Source organism: Pan paniscus, chromosome 6 (assembly GCF_029289425.2).
Source record: "Pan paniscus chromosome 6, NHGRI_mPanPan1-v2.0_pri, whole genome shotgun sequence".
Lineage (NCBI taxonomy): Eukaryota > Metazoa > Chordata > Mammalia > Primates > Hominidae > Pan > Pan paniscus.
The window spans coordinates 36126229-36151665 of record NC_073255.2 but is presented as its reverse complement, the minus strand read 5'-3'; the positions used below and the strand labels follow the sequence as shown (position 1 = coordinate 36151665).

General features: G+C 41.2%; 1 protein-coding gene across 1 annotated transcript; it reads left to right on the top strand.

The window, feature by feature from the left end:
* The first annotated feature begins 408 nt into the window (after positions 1–408).
* Positions 409–3805, top strand: NEUROD6 (neuronal differentiation 6). Its single transcript, XM_003833390.5, has 2 exons — positions 409–678; positions 1979–3805. Exon 2 carries the CDS (start codon positions 2000–2002, stop codon positions 3011–3013), a length of 1014 nt encoding a protein of 337 aa, XP_003833438.1. The 5' UTR covers positions 409–678; positions 1979–1999; the 3' UTR covers positions 3014–3805.
* Positions 3806–25437: the final 21632 nt, after the last annotated feature.

Here is a 25437-nt window from a genome sequence, read left to right as displayed (position 1 = left end):
ACGCTGTGAAACAAAACAAGAAAAGGAGACCTTTTTTGACCCCTGTTCACTTACACAAATCTTAGTTTGGTTAAACATCTTAAGACCAGTTTCCAGCTCCTTTTCACGGCTTTCTTTCCCTGGGTACCCAGGTGCACAAATGGGATGGTGATCTTTACAAAACAACATCATCAACAACAAAAAAAACCTCTTGCTCACACAAAAGCCCACCTTGTAAATGAATGGAATATTAACGACCACCTAATACTTGCACCGTTGGCAGGGCGAAACTGAACACTAACACAGCTATTTCTACAGATTGCCAGTGAAACCGAAGCAGTTCGAGGAGAAATGCACCTACTGTACGTGAAATGCTGGTGCAGATTTTTTTCCTATCAGTCTAACCTTCTGTGTTGATGCATGAAGGCTGGTACCCACTTACAGGGATGCCAGATGATCAGTGCAGAATGAAGGTCCCAAGAGAGAGGATCACATGGCTCTCTCTGCCCTGTGACGTCACTAGCAGATGGCATGGGTACCAGCTCTGGCAGTTGGCATCAATGTCACTTTTTAGAGATCAATGAGATAGTGCAGATATACACAGATCTAGAGACTCCAGGAGACGATGCGACACTCAGCCTGAAAAGATTTGGAAGACCCAAAATGAAAACTGATTATTGAATGAAATTAAAACCTAAGGTAATATAAATAAAGATATACTTCAATTGATGCTGGCTTTGCATGCAAGTATTTAAAGATACAGTGTCACTGTCTTATAGTATTTATATGCTCTTTGCCATCTATAACTTATCATATTTCATTCTTATGATGTAATTATCACATACTTTCACTGCTATTATGTAACACTGCAAGTATGTGGACATTACTAAGAGTTTGTGTATGTGTTCGTGTGTGTATGTGTGTGTTGAGGGGGCTGGAGATTGTTAAATTGAAAAGTCTCTGCTTTAATGTGCCTATTTGTTTGAAGACTTCAGATGAAAATACTTGCTGCTTCACCAAACAAAAACCAAAATGCATTTGAAACACAAATTATTTTCCCCTTTCATTTGGGATTCTGAACACACGTGCACAATTGCAGTCAGAATCCTTGGACCGTTCCTGTCAGATATTAGCTAGAGGGAGACTTCTATGGCTCGTAGAACAAAAACACTACGAGAGTGGTTTTTGTCCAGGATGATTTGAACAGCAGTAAACAGACAATTCTATTTGGAAAAAATTTAAATGTAAATAAAATCAGTCTCTATTTTTTTAATGAAAAGAAATTGCTAGTGATTTTTATGTTTTAGATTTATTTATAGAGTTTATTCCAAATTAGCCTAATCCCCTTTTCTTTTTGAAGTCTGGGAAAATAGTGCTCTTTTACATAATTCTTTACTGATCAGAAAAAATCAGTTTAAAAATGGACTCTGATTATAATCTTTTCTTTAAATTTGTATATTCCCACACCCACTTATCTAAATTCACAGTTGTGTGATACAGCAAATAAAGTTAAGGTTTTGTTTGTTTGTTTGTTTAAAAAAAAGAACACAAATTTGTCAGCTAATGGAGAGAGTACTTTCCATTTTAAAAACTGGTTTATCTTCTCATTTTGTGCTCAGGGGAATTGGAATTAATGAAATTCTGCATTGCAATTTCATGTTTTGCATTTGCTTGAATTCCACAATCTTTTTTGGGGGTATTAAAATCCAGTTTAAAGGCAAAGAGAAATGTAGATGGTGGTGATATCACAATAATTATGTTTCATTTTTATTTTCTTTTTATAATTTGCTCATATAAATTAATCCTATTGAATGCATCAATGTCTTCATAATTACTTATCTTCACAAACTCAAAATTATATTTATTGTTAAAAAATCAGGCCCAGAATCAGTCTTTTTCACGTGTTTTTGTAATCTTATGATTAAATAATTAAATATGTTTTAAGTGTATTAACTTTAAAAATGAAAACTCTTTAAACATTGTGCTGGCATTTTTTCAGGTAATTTAAGATTAGAGAACCATGTTAACACTACCGTTTGATGAGTCTGTTGTAATGCCAGAATCCCAGATGTGCAGAAAGTTTTCTAGAGAATGCGAGGACCAGAAGCAAATTAAGAAGCCAGAAAGCTTTTCCAAACAGATTGTCCTTCGAGGAAAGAGCATCAAAAGGGCCCCTGGAGAAGAAACCGAGAAAGAAGAAGAGGAGGAAGACAGGGAAGAGGAAGATGAAAATGGGTTGCCTAGAAGGAGGGGTCTTAGGAAAAAAAAGACAACAAAGCTGCGATTGGAAAGGGTCAAGTTCAGGAGACAGGAAGCGAACGCGCGCGAGAGGAACAGGATGCATGGCCTCAACGACGCTCTGGACAACTTAAGAAAAGTGGTCCCCTGTTATTCTAAAACCCAGAAACTGTCCAAAATAGAGACTTTACGACTGGCCAAAAACTACATCTGGGCACTTTCTGAAATTCTGAGAATCGGCAAGAGACCAGATCTGCTCACATTCGTCCAAAACTTATGCAAAGGTCTTTCCCAGCCAACTACAAACTTGGTGGCAGGCTGCTTGCAGCTCAACGCCAGGAGTTTCCTGATGGGTCAGGGTGGGGAGGCTGCACACCACACAAGGTCACCCTACTCTACCTTCTACCCACCCTACCACAGCCCTGAGCTCACCACTCCCCCAGGGCATGGGACTCTTGATAATTCCAAGTCCATGAAACCCTACAATTATTGCAGTGCGTATGAATCCTTCTATGAAAGTACTTCCCCTGAGTGTGCCAGCCCTCAGTTTGAAGGTCCCTTAAGTCCTCCCCCAATTAACTATAATGGGATATTTTCCCTGAAGCAAGAAGAAACCTTGGACTATGGCAAAAATTACAATTACGGCATGCATTACTGTGCAGTGCCACCCAGGGGTCCCCTTGGGCAGGGTGCCATGTTCAGGTTGCCCACCGACAGCCACTTCCCTTACGACTTACATCTGCGCAGCCAATCTCTCACAATGCAAGATGAATTAAATGCAGTTTTTCATAATTAATGAGGAAAATGAAAATAAACAGTGGTCATTCACCTCCCCTGTCTAATTAAGACAAAGCAGATGCTTGTGGGCTGAGTAATTGGCACAACTCTATCTAAGGTGTTTACTAGTTTCCGAAGTGTGTTTCAACTATTGTGAGAATTTTCTATGTAATAATAAATCTCTTTTCGTATGAGAACTTCTTTTCCTTTCCTTTTGTCTGTGAAGCACTGTGATTCTGTTTCTACTGGAAAGATTTTTTTCTTTTGAATTTTCTTTTAAACTTATTTAATTTGTTTGAACAAGGTGTCTAAGAATATACTGTTGAATAAAGACATGCACACAGCATAATTCAATGTCTATTTTGGTTGTACAGTAATTATAAAATGCATGTTATTAAAACCAGATGAGTAAAATGATGTGTTTATAATTATTAGGAATTATATATTATGTATCTTTTAAAAATTGAAATTTTAAAATATTGAGAATATCACTAAGCTGACAATGATATTGGGAGATGCATTTGCAACAATATAAAAAGCTATGCAATTTTCTTTTTATTAAGGATGAATCTAAATGCATTCAATTGGTAACTATTCCTCTTCAAGTATTTGCAGATGGGGCAACATGATATTTGGGTAGCTGATGTCATAATTCGGGGACAATTATCTCAATCATCAAGAAAAAATTTCAGCACTTGTTTTGTATTATTCAGAAATTAACTGTACAGGTTTGTTATCACAATGTATAATTGTGTTTTTCCACCCCACATTTTTAAGGCAATTAAACATAGATATTTCCACTCGTAAAGGACATCTATTAGCTGTGATATTTTTGCATGCTACTTATTATTTCCTGGTACACAGCTGCTTTCTGTCTCCAATACTCCCCACTCCTCATTTCAGAAATATTTCTGGATTACAAAACCGTAGGAGCTAAAACAAATTTCTTAAACAAAATGGCCAAAGCGCGTACAAGAATTTTTTTTTTCAAGTGTCTTAAATGAAAGAAGAGGAGCCCATGAGGGTTAAACATCCTGGGGAAACAATGATAAATCCTGGTAACCTTCAGCTCGAGCCTAAAATCGGTGGCAAATTTCCAACAAACACCAGAGTGGATGTTAAAAATGGAAGGTTTTACTCTGCGCCGTTTAAATGTCTGGCCGATCAGAGGCTAAATTCTGTGTGATTAAAAGTTTCCTTACAAAGGCCACCAAAAACTTATTTTTAATAGCGCTTGGGGAGCTAAACCTCTTAAACAGGATTGAGTCTCTTCTACAATCATGGGCGGGGTGGCAATGACCTCGCCAAGATGCCTTCTGGTGCAGTTTTGCCTCAGGGGGAGGAGCGGGGACAGCTGCGCAGACCGATGAGGGCAGCAGAAAGTGGGTGCAGTGGTGGCGGGACGGGGCAGGTCTTGGGTAGGCCTGGCCAACGCTGCCCCTCGGGGACCTTGTGGGCACCGCCAGAGCCGGCGCAGGCCCGACGGGGCCTGGCGGGCGGCGCGGGGAGAGGTTGCTGGCGGCGTTGCGTCCCCTCGGTGGCCGCCCGGGCACAGGCTGCACTGCCCGTGTCCCGCCCGCAGTGGGCGCCCTGGGGGCCGGGGGACTGCGCCCTGCGAACCCGGGCCGCGGCGCCCACACTGACCTGGCCTGCCCAAGAAAGGGGCTGGGTGGCATGGAGAGCGGCGAGCGCACCGCCGCGCGCGGGCCTGGAGGCTCTGCCCCGCACTCGCTCGGAGAGGGAGAAAGGGGGTCGCCCCTTCACCCGCCCCTTGTGCCACAAGCAGGGACGCGGCGCAGGCGGCGATAGCTCCAGCTATCTCTTGCCCAAGTGCAGCCGAGAGCTGACCCTGCCCTGCCCCTCCCACGGCTGGCGGGACTTCCTGAGCCGAGGCTGCGAGGCCCGCGCCCCATTCTGCAAAGGACAGCGTCTCCCTCTCCCTCTGCGCCTCCAGTTTTACGCCCCTGGGCCTTTGGTGCGCAAGGCAGCCGCCACCGAGGGGCAAAGGTGCCGAGCAGCTGCTGGCGCGGGTGCTGAACGCGCCCTTCTAAGCTGGTGTGTTAGCACCTGTTCATTCAAACCCCAGAGGGCGGGGGAAAATGCCCGAGAGAGAGAGGAGGAACTGCGCCCCCCCGCCCCAGGTAGAGAGAAGTTTGCCCAAACTAGACAGCCGTCTGTCCCCTCTGCCTGTTTCTCTGCACCGGAGTGACTCGCGCTTGCTTCCTCCCATATGCGCACAAAACCTGCTTTCCCTGGCACTGTGTCCGGGACTGCCAGGCCTCTTTAAGGCCCCTCAGACACTAAGAGCCCGGCCATTGCTCACCCTGTCCGAGCAAACAGAAAGAAAGTGAAGAAGCATCTGGAAATGGAAGAATCTGGCCTTTTTGGTTTATTTTTTTAAGCGATCCTGTTAAATCACTAGCAGAATAGGTGTGGCTTTCCCCAACCCCCGCCCCCATCTTTCTCCCTTGATCCTTGCTCCGAGGTGACCCGCTGCCCGACTGAGAACAGCCTCGCACCTGCTCAGAATCTTGGTTCAGACAGCTTTTGAAACCCGCACAGTCTTTCCGGGGTCACAAATTCATATTGGAACGAGAGATTGCAACAGGAGATGTATCCTCCCGCCCCCCTCTGGCAATGTGGGAGAGCTAGGAAGAAAAGCAGCTGGCTGAGTGAGGAAGAAGCAAACCTCCAGGAGCTTCTGATCTCAGAGCTTTGTCCATAAGGAACTCAAGCAAAAGAGCCGGGTTTTCGGGCACAGATCCCTGAGAATATGAAATTTCTTCAAAAACTTGGATGCAAAAATGCAATGGATGCTCCCTTCTTCGGTAACGCTTGCCATGGGGGATAGTGTGTTGTGTGTGACCGGGTGTTGGGTGATCCTCGCAGCTTAGTCCTCCTTCAGATGCCCCTGATAACCCCTGGCATGAGACCCGCCCTTTACACACCACCCTGGCTGGCTCCCAGCAGAGCTCTTCCTGTTCTCTCTTGATTGCAATCCTAAGAAATCATACGACTTGTTCATTCAAACACCAACATCACAGAGGCCATGCACTGCAAAATCTTTTTAAGATAGCACTCCAGTAGAAGGGAAAATAGTATAGTATAAAGAACATGGAAGGCTTGGGGTCGGATAGGTTTGGGTTGAAATCCTTGCTCTTATTCTGACTTCATGATTCCCTCACCTCCCAGCATGAAAAATCTTTCTCTCTTCTGAACACTTTAAACCATTATTGTCTTCCATATTGATTAGACATCTCTTCTTTTGAGCTGAATTATGTGAATCTTATATTTGCCTTCATACAATTTTGTTTTTTCCTTTATTAGGATTAGGTTTTACATATATGTGTGTATGTGTATATATATATGATCTGTATCTTTTATCTGTCAGGATATATGTCTATATCTATGTCAGTGAGTGCCCTCAACAAAATAAAGATATATTTCTTTCTCATATACAGAAGTCATGGGAGGTAGTCCAGGACTGATATGGTTGTGCCGGGGCACCAGGGGCCTAGGCTCCTTCTACTGCCTTTCTACTCCACTATCTTTAGTGTGAGGTTTCCATTCTTATTCACCTCCTGGCCCAAGATGGCTGCTGGAGTTCTAGACATTGCATCTTCATTCCAATTAAGAAGAAAAAAGGAGGTCTGGCATGACGGCTCACGCCTGTAATCCCAGCACTTTGGGAGGCTGAGGTGGGTGGATCACAAGGTCAAGAGATCGAGACCATCCTGGCCAACATGGTGAAACCCCATCTCTCCTAAAAACACAAAAATTTGCTGGGCATGGTGGCCTGCGCCTGTAGTCCCAGCTACTCAGGAGGCTGAGGCAGGAGAATTGCTTGAACCCAGGAGGCAAAGGGTGCAGTGAGCTGAGATCATGCCACTGCACCCCAGCCTGGCTACAGAGTGAGACCCTGTGAAAAAAAAAAAAGAGAGAGAAAGAAAGAAAGAAAGAAGCCCCACCAAATGACTTCTACTTACTAATTATAGATTTAAGAGAAGCAGGGAAATATATCCTTTTTAACAAAGTATATTGCCACCTGGAATAAAATCAGGTCCTATCAGTAAGAATAAAAGAGAAAATGGATGTTAGTTAGGCACCTAGCCATGTCTTGAACTCTACTGTCCACCCAATTCCTTCCTCGCCTGTCTGGTACCTTGTACTTTTCCCAAGCATTCTCTTTTTGTTTCTATTACCTCTTTGACCATATACATTTGTGTTATGAATGTCTCTTAGGCGTCCCTTGCTTGCAGATGCTAGGTAAGGTTTGTCCTTAAGTTCAGTCTCTCTCTCACCTGCAAAATGCATGACCTCAGGCCTCTCGCTGTCTGTGTTTTAAAGGTATGAAGGGACCTGCTTTCATCTCCCATTCCTATTTCTACCTGTGCCTTTTCTTGGTCATATTCCCCATGCCCAGATTGCACCTGTTGATGCCACCTCCAATGAAACATTCTGTGGCTGGTGTTCTAGTCCAGCAGCCCATCTGATGGCACTGACCCACCTTTAACCTCAATCATCTTTTGGGCATTTGTACCCCACTTTGAAACTGCTCTCTCTGGCTCTCATCACCTATCTCTGGTTCTCTGACCAATAAGGAAAAGCATGTTCTTATTTTACAGAGCAGGCAGAGTGCCCAAGCTCCTGCTGGTAAAGTTCTCTTGCTTTAACCACCCAGCCCTCTTGGTTCCAGGGCACTCAGCCACTCCCAGGTGCTGGGTCAGGGTAGGTTCAAGTGTAGCATCATTCGATACTCAGAGCAATTGCAACATGGCTCCCCTCAGGCCTGTTTCTGAATGTCCTCATGTATTCTGATACCTTCCCTATTTATGGGATATCCTCCCTCTTCCACAGGGGTCCTATTTCTTCATCAGGTACTCAATGAAAATCCAAATTAGGAGAAAGTTCAAGTTCTTCTCCTGAGCAGCTCTATACCAGGGACATAGGAAGAGAGGGTCTACAATCTGTCCTCTCATGCTAGAGTCTATCACATGATGCTCTAACCAAGGCAAAGATGGAGCTAATTGGAGACCCAAATTGGAGAACCAAAATAAAACAACAAACGCCTTTATTCATCCTAAAGCCCCAACTAACCTCTCATTCTTTTTCTTTCCCAAAGTTCTCAATAAATACCTGACCCAGAATACCTCAACTTCTTCAGTGCCTTCTCTCTTTGATGTCCTCTTTGATCTTCTTCTATGGTATCACCCAGTTGAGACTGAATGTTGTAATTTACTCTAACTTCTATGATATCATTCGGACAAAGAATACTGGTGGGTGCTTTTTTTTTTTTAAAGGCGTTGAAAAACATTAATAAAAAGAACTAGGATATCAGATTGGAAAAGTGGGCTGGAAATCTCATGACAGAAGGCCCTGAGTGCCAACTAAGCAGCTATGGAAGATCACTGCAGGCCGTTAGTTCGAGGACCCAGCTTTGTCCACCAATACACATTAGCCTGTGCCCTTGGACAAGTGACGCAACTACCCATTCTCAATTTCCAGTCAAATAAAGATCATAAGAAGTAAAACAAGTTACTTAAGTCCAATGACTCTTCTTCAATTCTTACTCTCTTTGCTTTCTAGCTGCCCCAGCCCTCTCAAGCTATTGCAGCTCTCCTTACCCTTGTTCACTCTTCTTCAACTCCTCACCAGCGCTTAGGCCTCTGCACCTCTCTCCACTGCATCAATGATCCCACTTCCCATCTCCTGTCCTGTCTACATGAGGACTTCCCAAGCTGTGCTGCAGCCCACCAAATATCTTCACTTGGATATCCCACTCACTCTTAAAACTCACTGTGTCTAGAATGAAGCCCTCTCCAAAACACTGCCCCTCCTGCCAGCCCCTTCCAGAACATTCCTGTAGCTTCTTGTGGGTAAACTCACTGAGCCTTCTTTGATTAAATGAGATTGGGAATATGAAAAACACTTTGCAAAAAAAGTGATATTAAATATTTCTCCTATTTCCTTCTCTTTCTGGCTGTCCCCTTTCAAGTTAGTCTCCAGGTTCTGTTGATTTCTTCTTCTCACTTCACACCTGGACAAATATCCTGGTCTCCAACTAATGTCCCCTGCACCACCTTCCCTACAACCAGCCCACTTCCCAATGCCAAATTAATCTTCCTAAAATACTGCAACACACCAGTCCCTTACAGATACACCTTTCATGGTTCTCATTGTCTATCCAATAAGTGATAAAATGCATTTTAATTTTTATTTATCTAAATCCTCTCTATTAAAACTATAGACAATTATTGACATTATATGTAACACTTTAGAATTTATAAAGTCCTTTTCACACATTCACCTTATTTGGTCCTAAGAACACAGTCACGAAGTAACACTTCCCATGATCTTTATTTTACCAGAAACTGAGAATTACCAAAGTCATTCCACTGTCTATAGGTACAGAGATAATGGACATAACTGGCCAAAGCTGGCTTCTCATACTTTCACTGTCAACATTTCATAGACCCTTAGTTGGCACTGAAGGCCTGTGTAGGGATCCCCAGCCCACTTTTCTAACCCAAAATTTCATTTCATTATATCAATGATAAATGGTTTCCAGCAACTTTTTTTTTTTTTTTTTTGACGAAGTCTTGCTCTGTCGCCAGGCTGAAGTGCAGTGGCACGATCTCAGTTCACTGCAACCTCTGCCTCCTGGGTTCAAGTGACTCTCCTGCCTCAGCTTCCTGAGTAGCGGGGACTACAGGCACGCATCACCACTCCCAACTAATTTTTGTATTTTTAGTAGAGACAGGGTTTCACCATGTTGGCCAGGATGGTCTCGATCTCTCGACCTCATGATCCACCCACCTCAGCTTCCCAAAGTGCTGGGATTACAGATGTGAGCCACCTTGCCCAGCCAACTTATTTTTTTTTTAAGCAGCAGTATGTATGCTTTATTCAAAGGATACCTTAGGAGTCAGTATACACATGGAAACGTTTCTGCTCCTGGTGAACACAGGTGTGGAGGGCCAGGAACCAAGACCCCCTACCCTACCTGCCCTAGCTCTGGAGGTGTCTCTGAGGAGAAATCTTATGATCATTTTTTCTTTTTCTTTTCCTTTGTTGAGAGAGGGTCTGACTCTGTCACCCAGGCAGGAGTGCAGTGGTGCAATTATGGCTCATTGCAGCTATCCTCCCATCTCATTTTTTTATTTTTTCCCTAAAGATGAGGTCTCACTATGTTGTCCAGGTTGGTCTCGAATTCCTGGGCTCAAGCAATCCATTCTACCTCAGCCTCCCAAAGTGCTGGGATTACAGGCATGAGCCACCATGCCCAGCTTTTTTTTTTTTTTTAAATAGAACAAGAATTTTATTACTCCCACTCAGTAGTTCCTGGGGGCTTTGATGTTAAGTCATCCATAATTTGAGAAATACCAGGAATCTTAGCAATCTCCGTGACCATCTTTAACACCATCTTTACAGGGATCTCATTGACAGGTGTTCCAGGCATACCAGTCATGAAGTCGCTAGTAAAAAAGGTTCAAATAACCACAGTTCTCTGGTAGGGTTTGAGGAGCGATGTTTGATGGCCTCTATTCTACAGAACCACACCCGTAAGGCTGGACCTGTTTACTGCACGTCTGTCTGCCTTCACGTCTTGCAGTGCACCACCTGTTAGAGATGGTCGCTTTTGTCTCCTTCAACTTCTGAAATTCCCATGTGCTTCAAGGTCACCTCCTACATGAAGCCTCCCAGATCCCTCCAGCCTACAATGGCATCATGTTGCTCTGAAACCACAGCCCTGTTGTTTCAACCACACAATTGTCAACTAAATTTTCGGTGCCTAAATTATGTGACATTTAAAAATCTTATTTAGAACATGTATTGCTATTTAGCTTATTGAGATAACTAGCTTGTATGCTCCTTGAGAGCAACATCAATGTTCAATCATTTTTGTGTCCCTACAGTGCCTGCACTCATTAAATTCTTGATTCATAGATTGTACTTAGGGATACAGCTCTATTTTACTTAGAAAATAAACCCAATTGAAAGACAAAGCAGCACGAACCTTCACATCCAACAACAATTGACACTGAGCAACCATCAGAAGTTTCAGATTTTTCACCTTTCAAGTAAGAATAATGACAATTATGTCATATGAATTTGGTGAAGGTTGAATGCAATCATATAGAAAAAATACTTAGCTTGCATCATGATTCAAAGTAAGCACATCATTGATGAGACTGACTACTATTTCTGTTACTAATGTGGTATGCACATTAACCCCTGCTAAATCTGAACAATGTAAGCAACAATGTTTTTCAAAGTGAAGGTTCAATCCCAGTAGCATGTTGTGATACAAATTTGGTCTAGTGGATGTTATCAATATATTTTTAATACAATAGAAAAGAGTCTCTTACATGTAGTAAAAGCAAAGTTTGTCTAAAACTTTGCTTTAGACACACACACACTCAAACACACACAGTATGATGTCAAAAAAGTTGGAAAGCCACTAATCTGGAAGATATCTGTGGTAGCACAAATGTGTGAAAAGATCAGAGAATTCAGGCTCTGCAATGCCTGAACCCCAACTTCTGAATTGTATTATGTCATGGCAAATCCTATCACACCAAAAAGGTGAGAATTCCTGGGAGAATCCCCTACAGAATCACCTGCTAGTTTCCAGAGATGACTTTTGCAATGTAGCAAGAACCACTAAGATGCCAACTCAGGAATCTTAGTTCTTATTTCTTGCCAGAGTTTGGAAAAGGCAGTACTGTGTGTAAGAACTCTAAGTGGTGGTCTCAGCCCAAAATCTCCTTAAGCTGATAAGCAACTTCAGCAAAGTCTCAGGATACAAAATCAACGTGCAAAAATCATAAGCATTCCTATACGTGAATGATAGACAGAGAGCCAAATCATGAGTGAACTCCCATTCACAATTGCTACAAAGAGAATAAAATACCTAGGAATACAACTTACAAGGGATCTGAAGGACCTCTTCAAGGAGAACTACAAACACTGTCGAGGAAATAAGAGAGGACACAAACAAATGGAAAAACATTCCATGCTCATGGATAGGAAGAATCAATATCATGAAAATGGCCATACTGCCCAAAGTAATGTATAGATTCAGTGCTATCCCCATCAAGCTACCATTGACTTTCTGCACAGAATTAGAAAAAACAACTTTAAATTTCAAATGGAACCAAAAAAAGAGCCCATACAGCCAAGACAATCCTAAACGAAAAGAACAAAGCTAGAGGCATCATGCTACCTGACTTTAAACTATACTACCAGGGTACAGTAACCAAAACAGCATGGTACTGGTACTAAAACAGATATATAGACCAATGGAACAGAACAGAGATCTCAGAAATAACACCACACATCTACAACCATCTGATCTTTGACAAACCTGACAAAAACAAGAAATGGGGAAAGGATTCCCTATTTAATAAATGGTGTTGGGTAAACTGGCTAGCCATATGCAGGGAACTGAAACTGGGCCCCTTCCTTACACCTTATACAAAAATTAACTCAAGATGGATTAAAGACTTCAACGTAAGACCTAAAACCATAAAAACCCTAGAAGAAAACCTAGGCAATACCATTCAGGAAATATGCATGGACAAAGACTTCATGAGTAAAACACAAAAAGCAATGGCAACAAAAGCCAAAATTGACAAATAGGATCTAATTAAACTAAAGAGCTTCTGCACAGCAAAAGAAACTAGCATCAGAGTGAACAGGCAACCTACAGAATGGGAGAAAATTTTTGCAATGTATCCATCTAACAAAGGGCTAATATCCAGAATCTACAAAGAACTTCAACAAATTTACAAGAAAAAAACAACCCCATCAAAAAGTGGGTAAAGGATATGAACAGACACTTCTCAAAAGAAGACATTTATGGGGCCAACAAACATATGAAAAAAAGCTCATCATCACTGGTCATTATAGAAATGCAAATAAAAATCACAATGAGATACCATCTCACACCAGTTAGAATGGCGATCATTAAAAAGCCAGATAACAACAGATGCTGGAGAGGGTGTGGAGAAATAGGAACGCTTTTACACTGTTGGTGGGGGTGTAAATTAGTTCAACCATTGTGAAAGACAGTGTGGCAATTCCTCAAGGATCTAGAACCAGAAATACCATTTGACCCAGCCATCCCATTACTGGGTATATACCCAAAGGATTATAAATCATTCTACTATAAAGACACATGCATGCACATGTATGTTTATTACAGCACTGTTCACAATAGCAAATACTTGGAACCAACCCAAATGCCCATCAATGATAGAGTGGATAAAGAAAATGGGGCATATACACACCATGGAATACTATGCAGCCTTAAAAAAGGATGAGTTCATGTCCTTTGCAGGGACATGGATGAAGCTGGAAATCATCATTCTCAGCAAACTAACATAGGAACATAAAACCAAACACCACATGTTCTTACTCATAAATGGGAGTTGAACAATGAGAACACATGGACACATGGAGGGGAACATATCACACTGGGGCCTGTCACGGGGTGAGGGGCTGGGGGAGGGATAGCATTAGGAGAAATACCTATGTAGATGACGGGTTGATGGGTGCAGGAAACCACCATGGCACATGTATACCTATGTAACAAACCTGCACGTTCTGCACGTGTATCCCAGAACTTAAAGTGTTTAAAAAAAAAAAAAGAACTGTAAGGAAAAGATGATAAAGAACTGGGATCCATTTAACATTAGGAAGGAGAGGAGGAGCCCAGTAAGTTCAAAGACCTTACATTGAAGTATAAAGAAAGAACAACAAGAAAAAAAAATTTTGAAGCACCTATCAGTGTTGTCTGCAAGAATCCAATCAAGTCCTGGATTCACTAGGTCAGGATCCCCAAGCATGGCTGGGCATTGAGTCACCCAGGGATTGTTTCTGGAGTACCAGTTCTCAGGCTCCACCTCCACCTACTGAATCACTGGGCCACTTCATTATATGGCCCACATACATTCCTGGAATGCCATCAGCAGACATATTCCACATCATTAAACAATAAACACAGTCTTGGAAGTGACAGATAAAAGCTAGTGAAAGGAAAGCTGCCATACCTTGGGCCAAATATTACAGCCTTTCAGCTCTCAGCAAGACAGTTGGATACAGAAAATTGAATGCAGATGATGGGATAGAACAAGAGGAGGAGGAATTCCAGGTGCCCATTTGAATTTGTGACAATGAGAAAGAAAGAGTGAAGTCAGAACATGAGCCACCCTAGCCTTTGTGAAGCAGCAGTGAAGTAATATCACAGGTGTGTGATCTGCCTAGATACAATGGTAGCTTTTCTTTCCCACCTCTGAGTAGTTAGTGCCCTAGTCAAAAAGTTGTGTATGCATATTAAAGACCCTGGGATCTGTCATCAGAAAGCAATGATCCCCAAACATTTTGGCATTCCTCCCTGTTCAATTTTGAAATATGCCTACACTCAAATTTCCCTTGTTGAACATTCTATAATTTATTTTCAAAATATAAGTGAAGTATGTTAGTCATGAGATTTTTAAGTGTTTGTGTGTGAGACACAACTTGAGATAAAAGGGGACATCCTAGTGGATTGAGAGCTGGGACTGTCACTCCTCATTTGTGAAGGAGGAATCCAGACTTGCAGTAGCCCTGGGAACACTGAATGCAGCCAACCTCACAGCAGTGTCTCAACGGCAGTGCCACATAATAGCAATTAGGGTTGTGTGCTTGTTATAATGGAAAAATTGTCTGTGTGCATGTTCTACAAGATCCTCTCACAGATTTGGAGAATAAAAAAGATATTCTCCAATTAATTTTTTAAATGTTATTCTCTACTACATCTGGAGAATTGCAAATTAAGATGCTTCAGTCTCTATAGGATGACTATGCAAGGAGTGGGGGGTCCCACATCATAGCAAGGAGGATCTAGACAGGAATGCAGACTGGCCAACACGTTCCAGGAACTTGAACTGTGGGGAAAAAAATTTTCACTCTCCCAGTTGGCTATTTCAGGGCTCTATAGCCATATCTTTCCATTAGCTGGTGACTCAATGGTCATGAAAAAAGGGGTAGAAATGCTGTCAACTTTCCTTACAAAAAACAAGGGCAGTACTTTGTCAGTTGCTGTATGTCCTCAACTAAACCTCAAAACAATAGGTCTTAGCCTTCACATTTTCTGTCTGAACAAGGGAAGGAAACTGGAGGATTCAATAAGAGCTGTTCATTCATTGAACAATTCTTTATCGAGTCCGTACCCTAATGAATCCTCCGCAGCTCCGGGCAATAAGAATGCAATGAAGGAGGAGGAAGTGACAAGCTCCCTGTGTTTGTGGGGTTTCTAGTATAGTGAGGATGTCTATGCGTCCTTTCACCCAGTCATCACTGTTCAGGACATCCCACACCAGGTGCTATGCAATGTGCAGGAAGAAGGTAGACTCAGTAGTGAACAGGGTAGATGTAGTCCCTGCTCTCTTGAAGCCTGAATAATCAAGGCCCGAAGACCACCTGTTTGTCCAACAAATACCTATTACTAAACTACGGTTTATCAGACACCACACTAGGTGTGAAGGATATAAAAATGTAAAAGACACAACTTCTACAATCCAAGAATAAGGAGTATAAGATGAGAGACAGATATATAAATTATAAATATAAATAAGTAAATCAAAAGATTTAGTGGAGGAGACACAGATGGGGGCATTGTCTGCTCAGCTTGGGCAGGGCCATAGAGGGGCCAGGAGAGGAGCTTCCTGGAGGAACAGGTACTTGACCGGGATCATGTGGGTCAGAGGTCAGAGATATTTCTCAGGTGGGCCAGTGTGGGAACTTCATTTCCAGATTATTTCTCCTGTTATTTCTTTCCAGACGGAAGTGTGACACTCCCAGCCTCCCAGTACCTCCTGTACCCTTTTCTCTAGGGACAGAATGCCTTCGTCTGATTGGAAGGTATTGGGAAGGAAAATTGGGCATGCTTGGCTCAGCTCCTCCTTCTTTCCAGCCAGCCCAAGTTAAGGAACCGTGGGAGGCCTGCAGTGGCTCAGGGTCTTCTGTGATTATTTGGAATAGTCTGTCCAATTCCAGGGTTGAGTTGGCAAGTGCATGTAGCTCATGCTCCAAGAGACATTCTCTGACCTCCATTTCATCAGTTGTAAAGTTGATCTTTGGCTTCCATTTGCCTTATTTCTTATTTCTTTTTTTTATTATTATACTTTAAGTTCTAGGGTACATGTGCACAACGTGCAGGTTTTTTTTTACATATGTATACATGTGCCATGTTGGTGTGCTGCACCCATTAACTCATCATTTACATTAGGTCTATCTCCTAATGCTATCCCTCCCCCTACCCCCTACCCCCACCCCACGACAGGCCCCAGTGTGTGATGTTCCCCACTCTGTGTCCAAGTGTTCTCATTGTTCAATTCCCATCTATGAGTGAGAACATGCAGTGTTTGGTTTTTTGTGCTTGCAATAGTTTGCTCAGAATGATGGTTTCCAGCTTCATCCATGTCCCTACAAAGGACATGAACTCATCCTTTTTTATGGCTGCATAGTATTCCATGGTGTATATGTGCCACATTTTCTTAATCTAGTCTATCACTGATGGATATTTGGGTTGGTTCCAAGTCTTTGCTATTGTGAACAATGCTGCAATAAACATATGTGTGCATGTGTCTTTATAGCAGCACAATTTATAATCCTTTGGGTATATACCCAGTAATGGGATGGCTGGGTCAAATGGTATTTCTGGTTCTAGATCCTTGAGGAATCGCCACACTGTCTTCCACAATGGTTCTAAGCAATTGGATTCAAAGAGAAAGGGGTTGCTGCTTATTGAGAGCTCCCTCTGAGACTCTAAGAGAAGGAGGTTTCAGGTAGAAATGTTCTCCTAGGAAGGGGGAGGTACAAATCACTTTCAAGAATTGCAAGTTCTGTTTGACTTGGGTGTTTGGAGTAGCAGGGATTTGCCTAAAGTGAGCCTGGAGAAGCTGGCCAAGGTAACATCATGGAGAGCCTTGTAGGTCTGCAGAGGAGTCAGCTGAGGGATCCTCCACAGAGGAATGCATCAGCAGATTTGCATTTTAGAAGGATTGCTGCGCTATGGTAGCAAAGTCAGAGCTGCAACCTGAACCAGGGAACCAATTAGGAAATAGCTCCAGTGAAAGATGGCAGTGAGTTAGAAAGGAGAGGAGAGGCTTCAGGGGTGATTAATAGAGAGAAGCGAGAGTATGCACTGCCTGAATCTGGAAACTGAGGAAGAGAGGAGAGGCAGAAGAACACACACATGTGTGACCTAGATCGGGCAGGTTGGGGTGGGACGGTGATGAGACCCTCAGTTTTGAACTTGTTGAGACTAAGTCCCTTGTGGAAAGTCCTGTGTGACCTCGATCGGGCAGGCTGGGGTGGGACAGCGATGAGACCCTCAGTTTTGAACTTGTTGAGACTAAGTCTCTTGTGGAAAGTCCTGACTGAGTTATGTACTAGGCGGTTGAATGGCAGCTCTCTATGTCTGAAGTTGAAGAGAGGTCTGAGCTGCAGTTGTGGACTTAGGGGCATGGATGGGCTCAAAATCAGTGCAGGGCCTGAAAAGAAAAGAGAAGCAAGACCAGAGTTTTAATACTTAGTGTTCTGATTACAGCTCCTCATCTATATTAAATATTCTGGAGGAGAAGCTCTCTGTATTTGGAGTTATTATTCCAGAATTCTCCCAGAATGACTGCAGGAGCAGTACTGTAAGTGACAATACCAGGTTTTTAATTTTTTGGCTATGATTAAAGGCCACATAGACACATGCAAAACAGAATTTTAATGACAAGATTTGTGAAACAATATTGTTGTAAAGTTTTCAAAACTTCTTTGTTGTATAGTTTTGTGTCATAGAATCAGATATGGTAACGAGAAAAAGTTAGTGACCTAACTCAAAATCATTCTATTAGCTGAGCTGAATGACACATTTAGAAAGTGAATGGAGAGATTTTTTTTCAGCCTCTCTAATGATCAGTATCCTTATTTGCATTTGTGAGATCCATAACATATTTATTGATATCATTTGGGGGGAGATTAAATTAACAATGTATGTAAAGCATTCTGTCACATAGTCAGTGCTCTATAAGTAATTATTATTGTGATTATCTGCGAAGGAGCTGAGCATTTTTGGTAATACAATTGTAATTCCTCTGCATACAGATCACCCACAGCAACATTTTGAAAGTATGAGCTAATTTCTCTTTTGCTATGACCTCCTTCATTGCCAGTCTGTGTTTATTCTGGGAAGGCCAACTAATTTTAGTATCCCAAATCAAATAGAATTAAGAAGAAAAATGTGTAGCCAAAACCAAATTACAATATATGTTAACGGTCATATATAAACACTATATTATTTGTGAATGCAGATTTTTCATACCACTGTCCCATATTGTCAGAGATCCCCTTTGACATGGAGCCTAAGAAGATGAGGGAAATAGGCCACCTGACTTAGCTGAGACTCTCTCAACCCTCTCCACCCCAAATAATAGAGAAAAGGCTACTTCCCACGGAGAGAAAGGAAATGAACATTAATTGGTATTTTTGAAACGATTCCATGACCATCATTATGTTGACTTCACACTGCATCTCATATAGTCCTCTGGACAGTGCAGGGAGACGGATATGGTATGGCAATTCCATTTTACAGACAAAGATTGAGATTCAGAACAATGAAGCAACTTGCCCAAGCTCATAGAGCCAATCAACAGTGGATCTAGGATCCAACCCAGGTCTGTGTGGCCAGCAACCTCACAATCTCTCCATGCACCTCCGTTCCCCAGAGAATTAACAGTAGTTCACATTTAACAAGGCTTCTTCAAGGCAGGCCCCATCTAAGCACCTCATGTGTACTTTTTCTTTAATCCTCCTAACAACATGGGGGGTACATACTATTACAAGCCACATCAGGAAACTGAGACACAAAAACTTGCCCAAGATTATACAGTTAATAAGCAGTGAGCTAAAAATTCCATCCAAGGGAGTCGACCTCCAGATCTTACACTCTTCAACTCTAAACTAAAAGGCCTCATGTAAGAAAACCAACCATAATGTTCCAAGTTTTAAGGTGACATGAAAGCATGTTGAGTTTCAACCCAGCAAGGGAGAAAAAAATGTTGTTATATGATAAAGACAGATCACCTATAAAATAGGGGGAAAAATTCTTGCAACAATTCAGCTCCCACCTGGTTGTACTAGAATAGTGACTGTTTCTAGGTATTAACACACATATTGTTTGTCAACTAAGTTATCCAGTCTGAGCAAAAGAGTTTTCTCTCCAAAAATTTTGTGTTAGGAGAAATAGTAAATGAACTCTTAAGCTTTCAAAATGATAATCTAGCATTGCTTAAAAGTCTACAAATTTGTTTCTAAATGTATTTAAATCTTACCAGCGAACATGATTCTGGTTATTAAAAAGTAATTCTGGAGAAATTAGCTTGCAGCTACAAAATTAATATAATTCATTTATTACTTGCAGCCACAAATCAAGATGCTGTTAACACTGCTACACACAATTTAATATGCACAGTAAGTTTCCATATGGCTTCAATTTTAGGTTTCTGGTCACTCCATTGAATCATTTGCAGATTAGCCCAGCATGTCTAGTTAGAGGGCACTTGACCTAACTGAAATGTGAAGCATGTACTTTCGAACTGTGAAATTAAAGTTTCGGTTTATGTCTCATTTTTATTGTATAAAGCAAGAATATATTTTTAAATCTATAGCCATACTATTAAATAGAGATTTAGTGATGGAGAAAAGCCCAAAGCATTCAATCTTCAATACTAGCCAAGACTCTTCTATTTTTTCTGGTTCCCAACTTCCTTCTTGTTTTCACTATTTTTCCTAAGAAGATGTAGGAGGAGGATCACACACACACACACACACACACACACACTCCTGTTTGATTTATTTAAGAAGGTTGGGATAAAAGAATTGTTCAGAGCTTAAGCCCTCACGAACAGTATGGTGTTATTTTTTTCATAACTAGATTTCATGCCTCCATTTACAATAAATTCAAGTTTTATAATAAATGAGATACTTACAACTTACATCATTCCAGAAGAGCAATAAACATGATAATTATACTTCATATCTCAGGCCTCAAAGATAGGGAATGTCTCTCACCTGTGTTTTCCTTTACTGTTTCATTTTCTGGGGAACTTATGTCCTTTGAATTGCATCCTTGAGTCTCTCAGTGTGTTTTGTAGTGGAGACTTCTTTTCTCCTTGGCCATTCCCACCATGAAGGCTGGCTGAATAGACTAGACAACTCAAATCACCTTTATTCCAGAATCTGTCCTTCATCTCTCTGTCAATCATGATGAAGTCTGTGATGACATCACTACGTTTCACTCTATATATCCTGACAGATTCTTTTCTGCTGTCACTTTCAAAAGTTAAACTGACAAGAGAAACCTCTGATTCAGAAAATAAAATAGTGGCAGTGATTTAGCTTCTCAACTTTACATTTGGCAGTTGCACACTTTTGCTTCTGTTCTATATAGGAGGGGCAGTGGATAAGTAGGAAAAGAGAAGAGGAGCTGAGAATATAAAAAGGCATTAAATCTTTGCTCTGATTTGTACCAAACAATGATGTTCTCATTAGAAAAGGAAGCAAGGCTAGATGGGAGAAGCAATCCCAGAGTTCTTATTCCCAAACTGACAAAAAGGTGCACATCTCTGCAGAAGTCTTTTTGTATTTTGATGTTAAGCTAAAAAAAAAAAAAAAGTGGAGTAATTAGAAAAGAAACATTCTATAAAGATCTGTGAAGAAAATGAGGTAACTGTTAGGGACTAGCGAAAAAGGAACTGAATTATACCCAGGAGTTTATTTCAAAGCTTGTTAGAATAATGATACGTTCCTTCTGAATGATACTTTTAAATGTTACTTTTCAAGATTATCACAACAACTCTTTTGACATATTGTGGCAAATAAATGTAATTGCCTGTCTCCGATTGTGAAAAAGCAGAGAAGTTTGAGAGAAGTAAGGTGACATCCAAATTCACACTGTTAGCAAGTGGCAGAATTTAAATTAGATCCAAGTCTTTCAACATCTAGTCCCATAGTTCTGTCATAGCATTGCTCGAAAAGACCTGGTTAATGTTGAAGTTTAGTTATTTTAATAAAGTAATGCAAAATCTTGCTTTAAGAATGAGACTAGGCCAGGCACAGTGACTCACGCCTAGAATCCCAGCACTTTGGAAGGGCGAGGCGGGCAGATCACAAGGTCAGGAGTTCGAGACCAGCCTGACCAACACAGTGAAACCCCATCTCTACTAAAAATAAAATAAAATAAAAATTAGCTGTGTGTAGTGGTGTGTGCCTGTAATCTCAGCTACTCAGGAGGCTGAGGCAGGAGAATTGTTTGAACCCGGGAGTTGGAGGTTGCAGTGAGCCGAGATCATACCACTGCACTCCAGTCTGGGTGACTGAGCGAGACTCTGTCTCAAAAAAAAAAAAAAAAAGAATGAGATGACTAATCTGACTTGCATATTTCCTGGAAACAGTGGACCATAGTATCTGTTTTATGACTTTTAAGGATTAGTTATATTTCCTTGAAAGTTTTACTACAAATCTAAATACATAAGATGCTTACAAACATCATAAATCTATTCATTTAAATATAGACTCCAGACCATGGTAAAAGGTATATTCTGGCAAGAGACTTGAGGAGGGCCATGAACAGATTGGGTGACTTAGTATAGGAGTTGAGGTAAGATACCGGTTAAGAGAATCTTAGAGAAAAAGACAATCTGCATCATGGATTCCCTGTTGTCCTCTGCAATACAAACATGCATTGCCCATCTCCCTCTCGATTCCTGGGGTATTTACTCCATCATCTTATCATATTGTATTTATTCACTTTGTGAACCTTCTATATGAACACTCTATAAATGTCTGTGTAAGGCCATATGCTTTCTGCCAAACTGTAAATCCTGGTCATATTGTTGATTCATATAGCATTTGATATAGCATTCAACACAGTATTCTGCACATAACAGGTGCTCAATAAATGTTTAACCAAATCTATTTACATTATATCCAGAAAGCATCCTATGGGTTTATCAAGTGCTATCCCTGTCAAAGATGATGAGAATGAGTTTGATTTGTGTCTCGTATCAGTTTGAAATGCTAATTTCTTATTTGGTCGCTGAATGTCAAGTATCCAGGCTACCATATGGAGTCTGACATATAGTCAGTATTAAAAGGCACCCCACTGCAAGAATTAAACATAGTTATGTTTTGTATGTGTCAGTTTCTACAGAGAACCCTAGAAGGAAGTAGGATCTCTTTGAATGTCTTTTAAGAAGTTTAGAAAATAGCAGGCATTGCCCCTTTAAGAAATCACTTGTGTCAAAAGGTTGGTCAGAGGTTGAGCTGTAAAACTACAAGGAGATTAGTAAGAAGTTCTAGTAAGTATACTTTCCTAGTTATTTGTTAATGGCAGGGAAAACTCAGCTTCAAAGGGCAGAAAGCTAGGCAGGAAAATAATGAGGCGGAGGAAAATTACTCCCTTCTGATTGGAAAAGGATCATTAGGAGGGAATCACACTGAGGAGCCCTGGTGGGGCTCTGATCTCTCCCTTCCAGCTTGTCCTAAGCAATGTGGGGCAGAAAACCACGTGACTCCAAAAGCTGAAAAAAACATCAAGCCCAGTCCTTCTGTAAACAGAGAGATGGGGGACTGTGCAACCGCACATAGAGTGCATATAGAGCACTACATGGCAAACGAGAGAGAGAAGAACAAAGGTCAACTTTTCCATCATTTGTAATGATTGCTCACCTGAGTTGTCCTAAAACCCAGATATTCAGGACAACATCTCAGAATTTAAAGCTGTAGACTTCCAACTCTTTCTGTACAGATCTATGTTGGACACTGAATCAGGGTTACAGTAAGAGGGAACCGGTGGCAGTTGCTTGACAACAGCTGAAGAGTAATGAGAAGGTACCTACATGTTTACATGATTATATTCTTAATAACATGTCCAATTTATATCATTCTCAAAGTGTTATATAACACAGATAACAGTGCATCGAGTTTTAAACAGCTGTGTAACAAAAACTCACCATTCTGCTTAGTGTCACTATCCCTCTCTTGGAGTAATTTTCCTTCGTCCAAGAATGGTGTTTTTGCAGTAATATTACAGATTCTGGCTATGTGATCATAAGCCCATTGAGTGTTCAACCTAGCCTGCCAGGGAAGGCCTTCCTCTGTGAGATCTTTATGGTTTGCTCTGTTCCTCAGGGTGGTACTATGGTGTGTTGCTTGTTAGTCTTTGTCCTGCTGACTAAGCACCTACCATTGTGAGCAATGAGGTGCACTTCTATTTGCTCAAGCCCCATAGTAGATGTTCTGTTTTATTGGGCTCCTCTAGAAGCTGGAACAGCGTTTGTTGTGCCTTCTTTGTCCCATAGGCTTGGGGACCCTGGGAATCCTGGCTATCCTGGCTACCCTGGGAATCGCACCAAAGTGCCTTCAAAACTTCTTGCCAGAGCTCAATGATTTTTAAGCAAACATGAGTCCTGTATGCTTTCTCAACACAGCAGAGTTTTTAAATTGAATGTCCAGATTAGGTTTTAAGATTTTATTTGCTTGTTTTAATATTTGTTAACTTTTCATGATTAGTTCTGATAGTAAAGGTATTGCATATTCATTCTATAAATTTATAGAAGTCTAACAGACTATAAAATATGTCCTATCTTCTATCTCTACAAATTATGCCTTCATAATGACTGATTAAAAAAAAAAGGCCAAGTTCAAACAGAGAATACTCTGGCTCCTTGGAGGTTCTTCCTGGAATCTGGCAGCGTGGGAAAAATCAACCCCCGGGTGTTGGCCTGTGCCTCTTTTCTTTCTATACCTGACTCCACGTGCCCACCACTTAAGCCTAAGTAAGTGTGTTCCACACTGTGAGGACTCACCCTGCAGGTCAACAGCCCTGAAAACATGCTCTAAGACATTCAAGAAGGGCATTCTGGGTCCCAGGCACCTGCAGCTTGGTCTAGAGTGTGTGCACAGATTTAGGGTGGACATCTACCCATGGCCCTCTGCCCCTCTACCTCTCTCTATCATAGGGCCATTGCTCATTGATGACATTTTTGAGACCTGGCTAAGATATGTTGACATGAGGAGACAGATATTGGGTTGGTGCAAAAGTAATTGCGGTTTTTGACATTTCTTTTAATGGCAAAACCCACAATTACTTTTGCACCAATCTAGTAGTTTGGGTTACTGGGATTTATTTATGCGGTTCTCAGTCATGTCATACTCTTGTGAGCATCCTTGGTATAGGAATGGCTTCCCTGGAATACTCCTACTAACCACCAAGCTGCCTGAACCCTCTACTGAGACATGAAGGTGCAGCCCCAGAGGTGGGGTTATCATAGGACTGTGTCCTGCAGCATCAGCATATGTGATAAGGGACAAAAAGTAAGAAGCCAGAAGCTAGTCAGTAGAAAGTGTTTCCATCTATCAGATGTGTATCATTATATGTGAAACTTTCAGTTACATACATGTCTGGTCAAATAGAAGTTTTCTCCTGTCAGCATTATACCTGATTAAGCTGCACATCCAAGTATAAATGCACCATGCATTTGCCCCCTTTTTGATGCAATAACACATTTGATAAAGCTAAAATAAATACCATTTTAACTGCCACCTGTAAAGACATTTTGGAATGTTCAATAAAGCAGCTGCAAAATTTCCAGATCTTTATATGAACATATGTGAAGTATATCTTCTTCTTTGCTAATTATTAAATTTATCTGTAAACACATATACACAGAGAGCAAGAGAGAGGAAGAGAGAGAGAGAGACAGAGAGACTGAAGATAAAAATTATGGGCCATTAAACAAAAGCAATATTGTGATCAACTATGGTATAAAGACTGGCTTAGCTTTCTACTTTATTAAAAATTATATTACCAAATTGTGATGAGAGGAGATAATGAACAATTATGTAGCCGAAAAATGTAGGGGAAAGGGCATTTTCAAGTTGTCAATAAGTTAATTATTAAAAATATTATACGTATACAAATTTGGATTTCATAACAGTTGTAGTGTTTTCCAACTTTAAAAAAATCTGCAATGCACTGCGATTTCTTTTCTCACTTTAAGTAAATATTCAGTTAGGACCCAGTTTTGCATTTTTCATTTTGCCTTTTTAAATTAAAGATTCCCTTTCCCAATAATCATATAAACTTCAGGCTTCATCAACCTGGTTCTGCCTCTGGGTACAGGGTTGGAACAGATGAGCAAAGGTGATGGTCCCAAACCCTGCAGGTGGGATTAAGGTCCAAAAGGCAGGATGACAACCAGAGAGTTTAAAGGGATAGGGAAAGATATTTTTAAAGTTAAGTTAGAAGGCATGAACATTGCCTTCTAAAACTCAATATATCCAGAGTAATTGGAGGAAAAAGTCAATGTGAACAAAGAAAATATTTGACTTATAAATATTTTA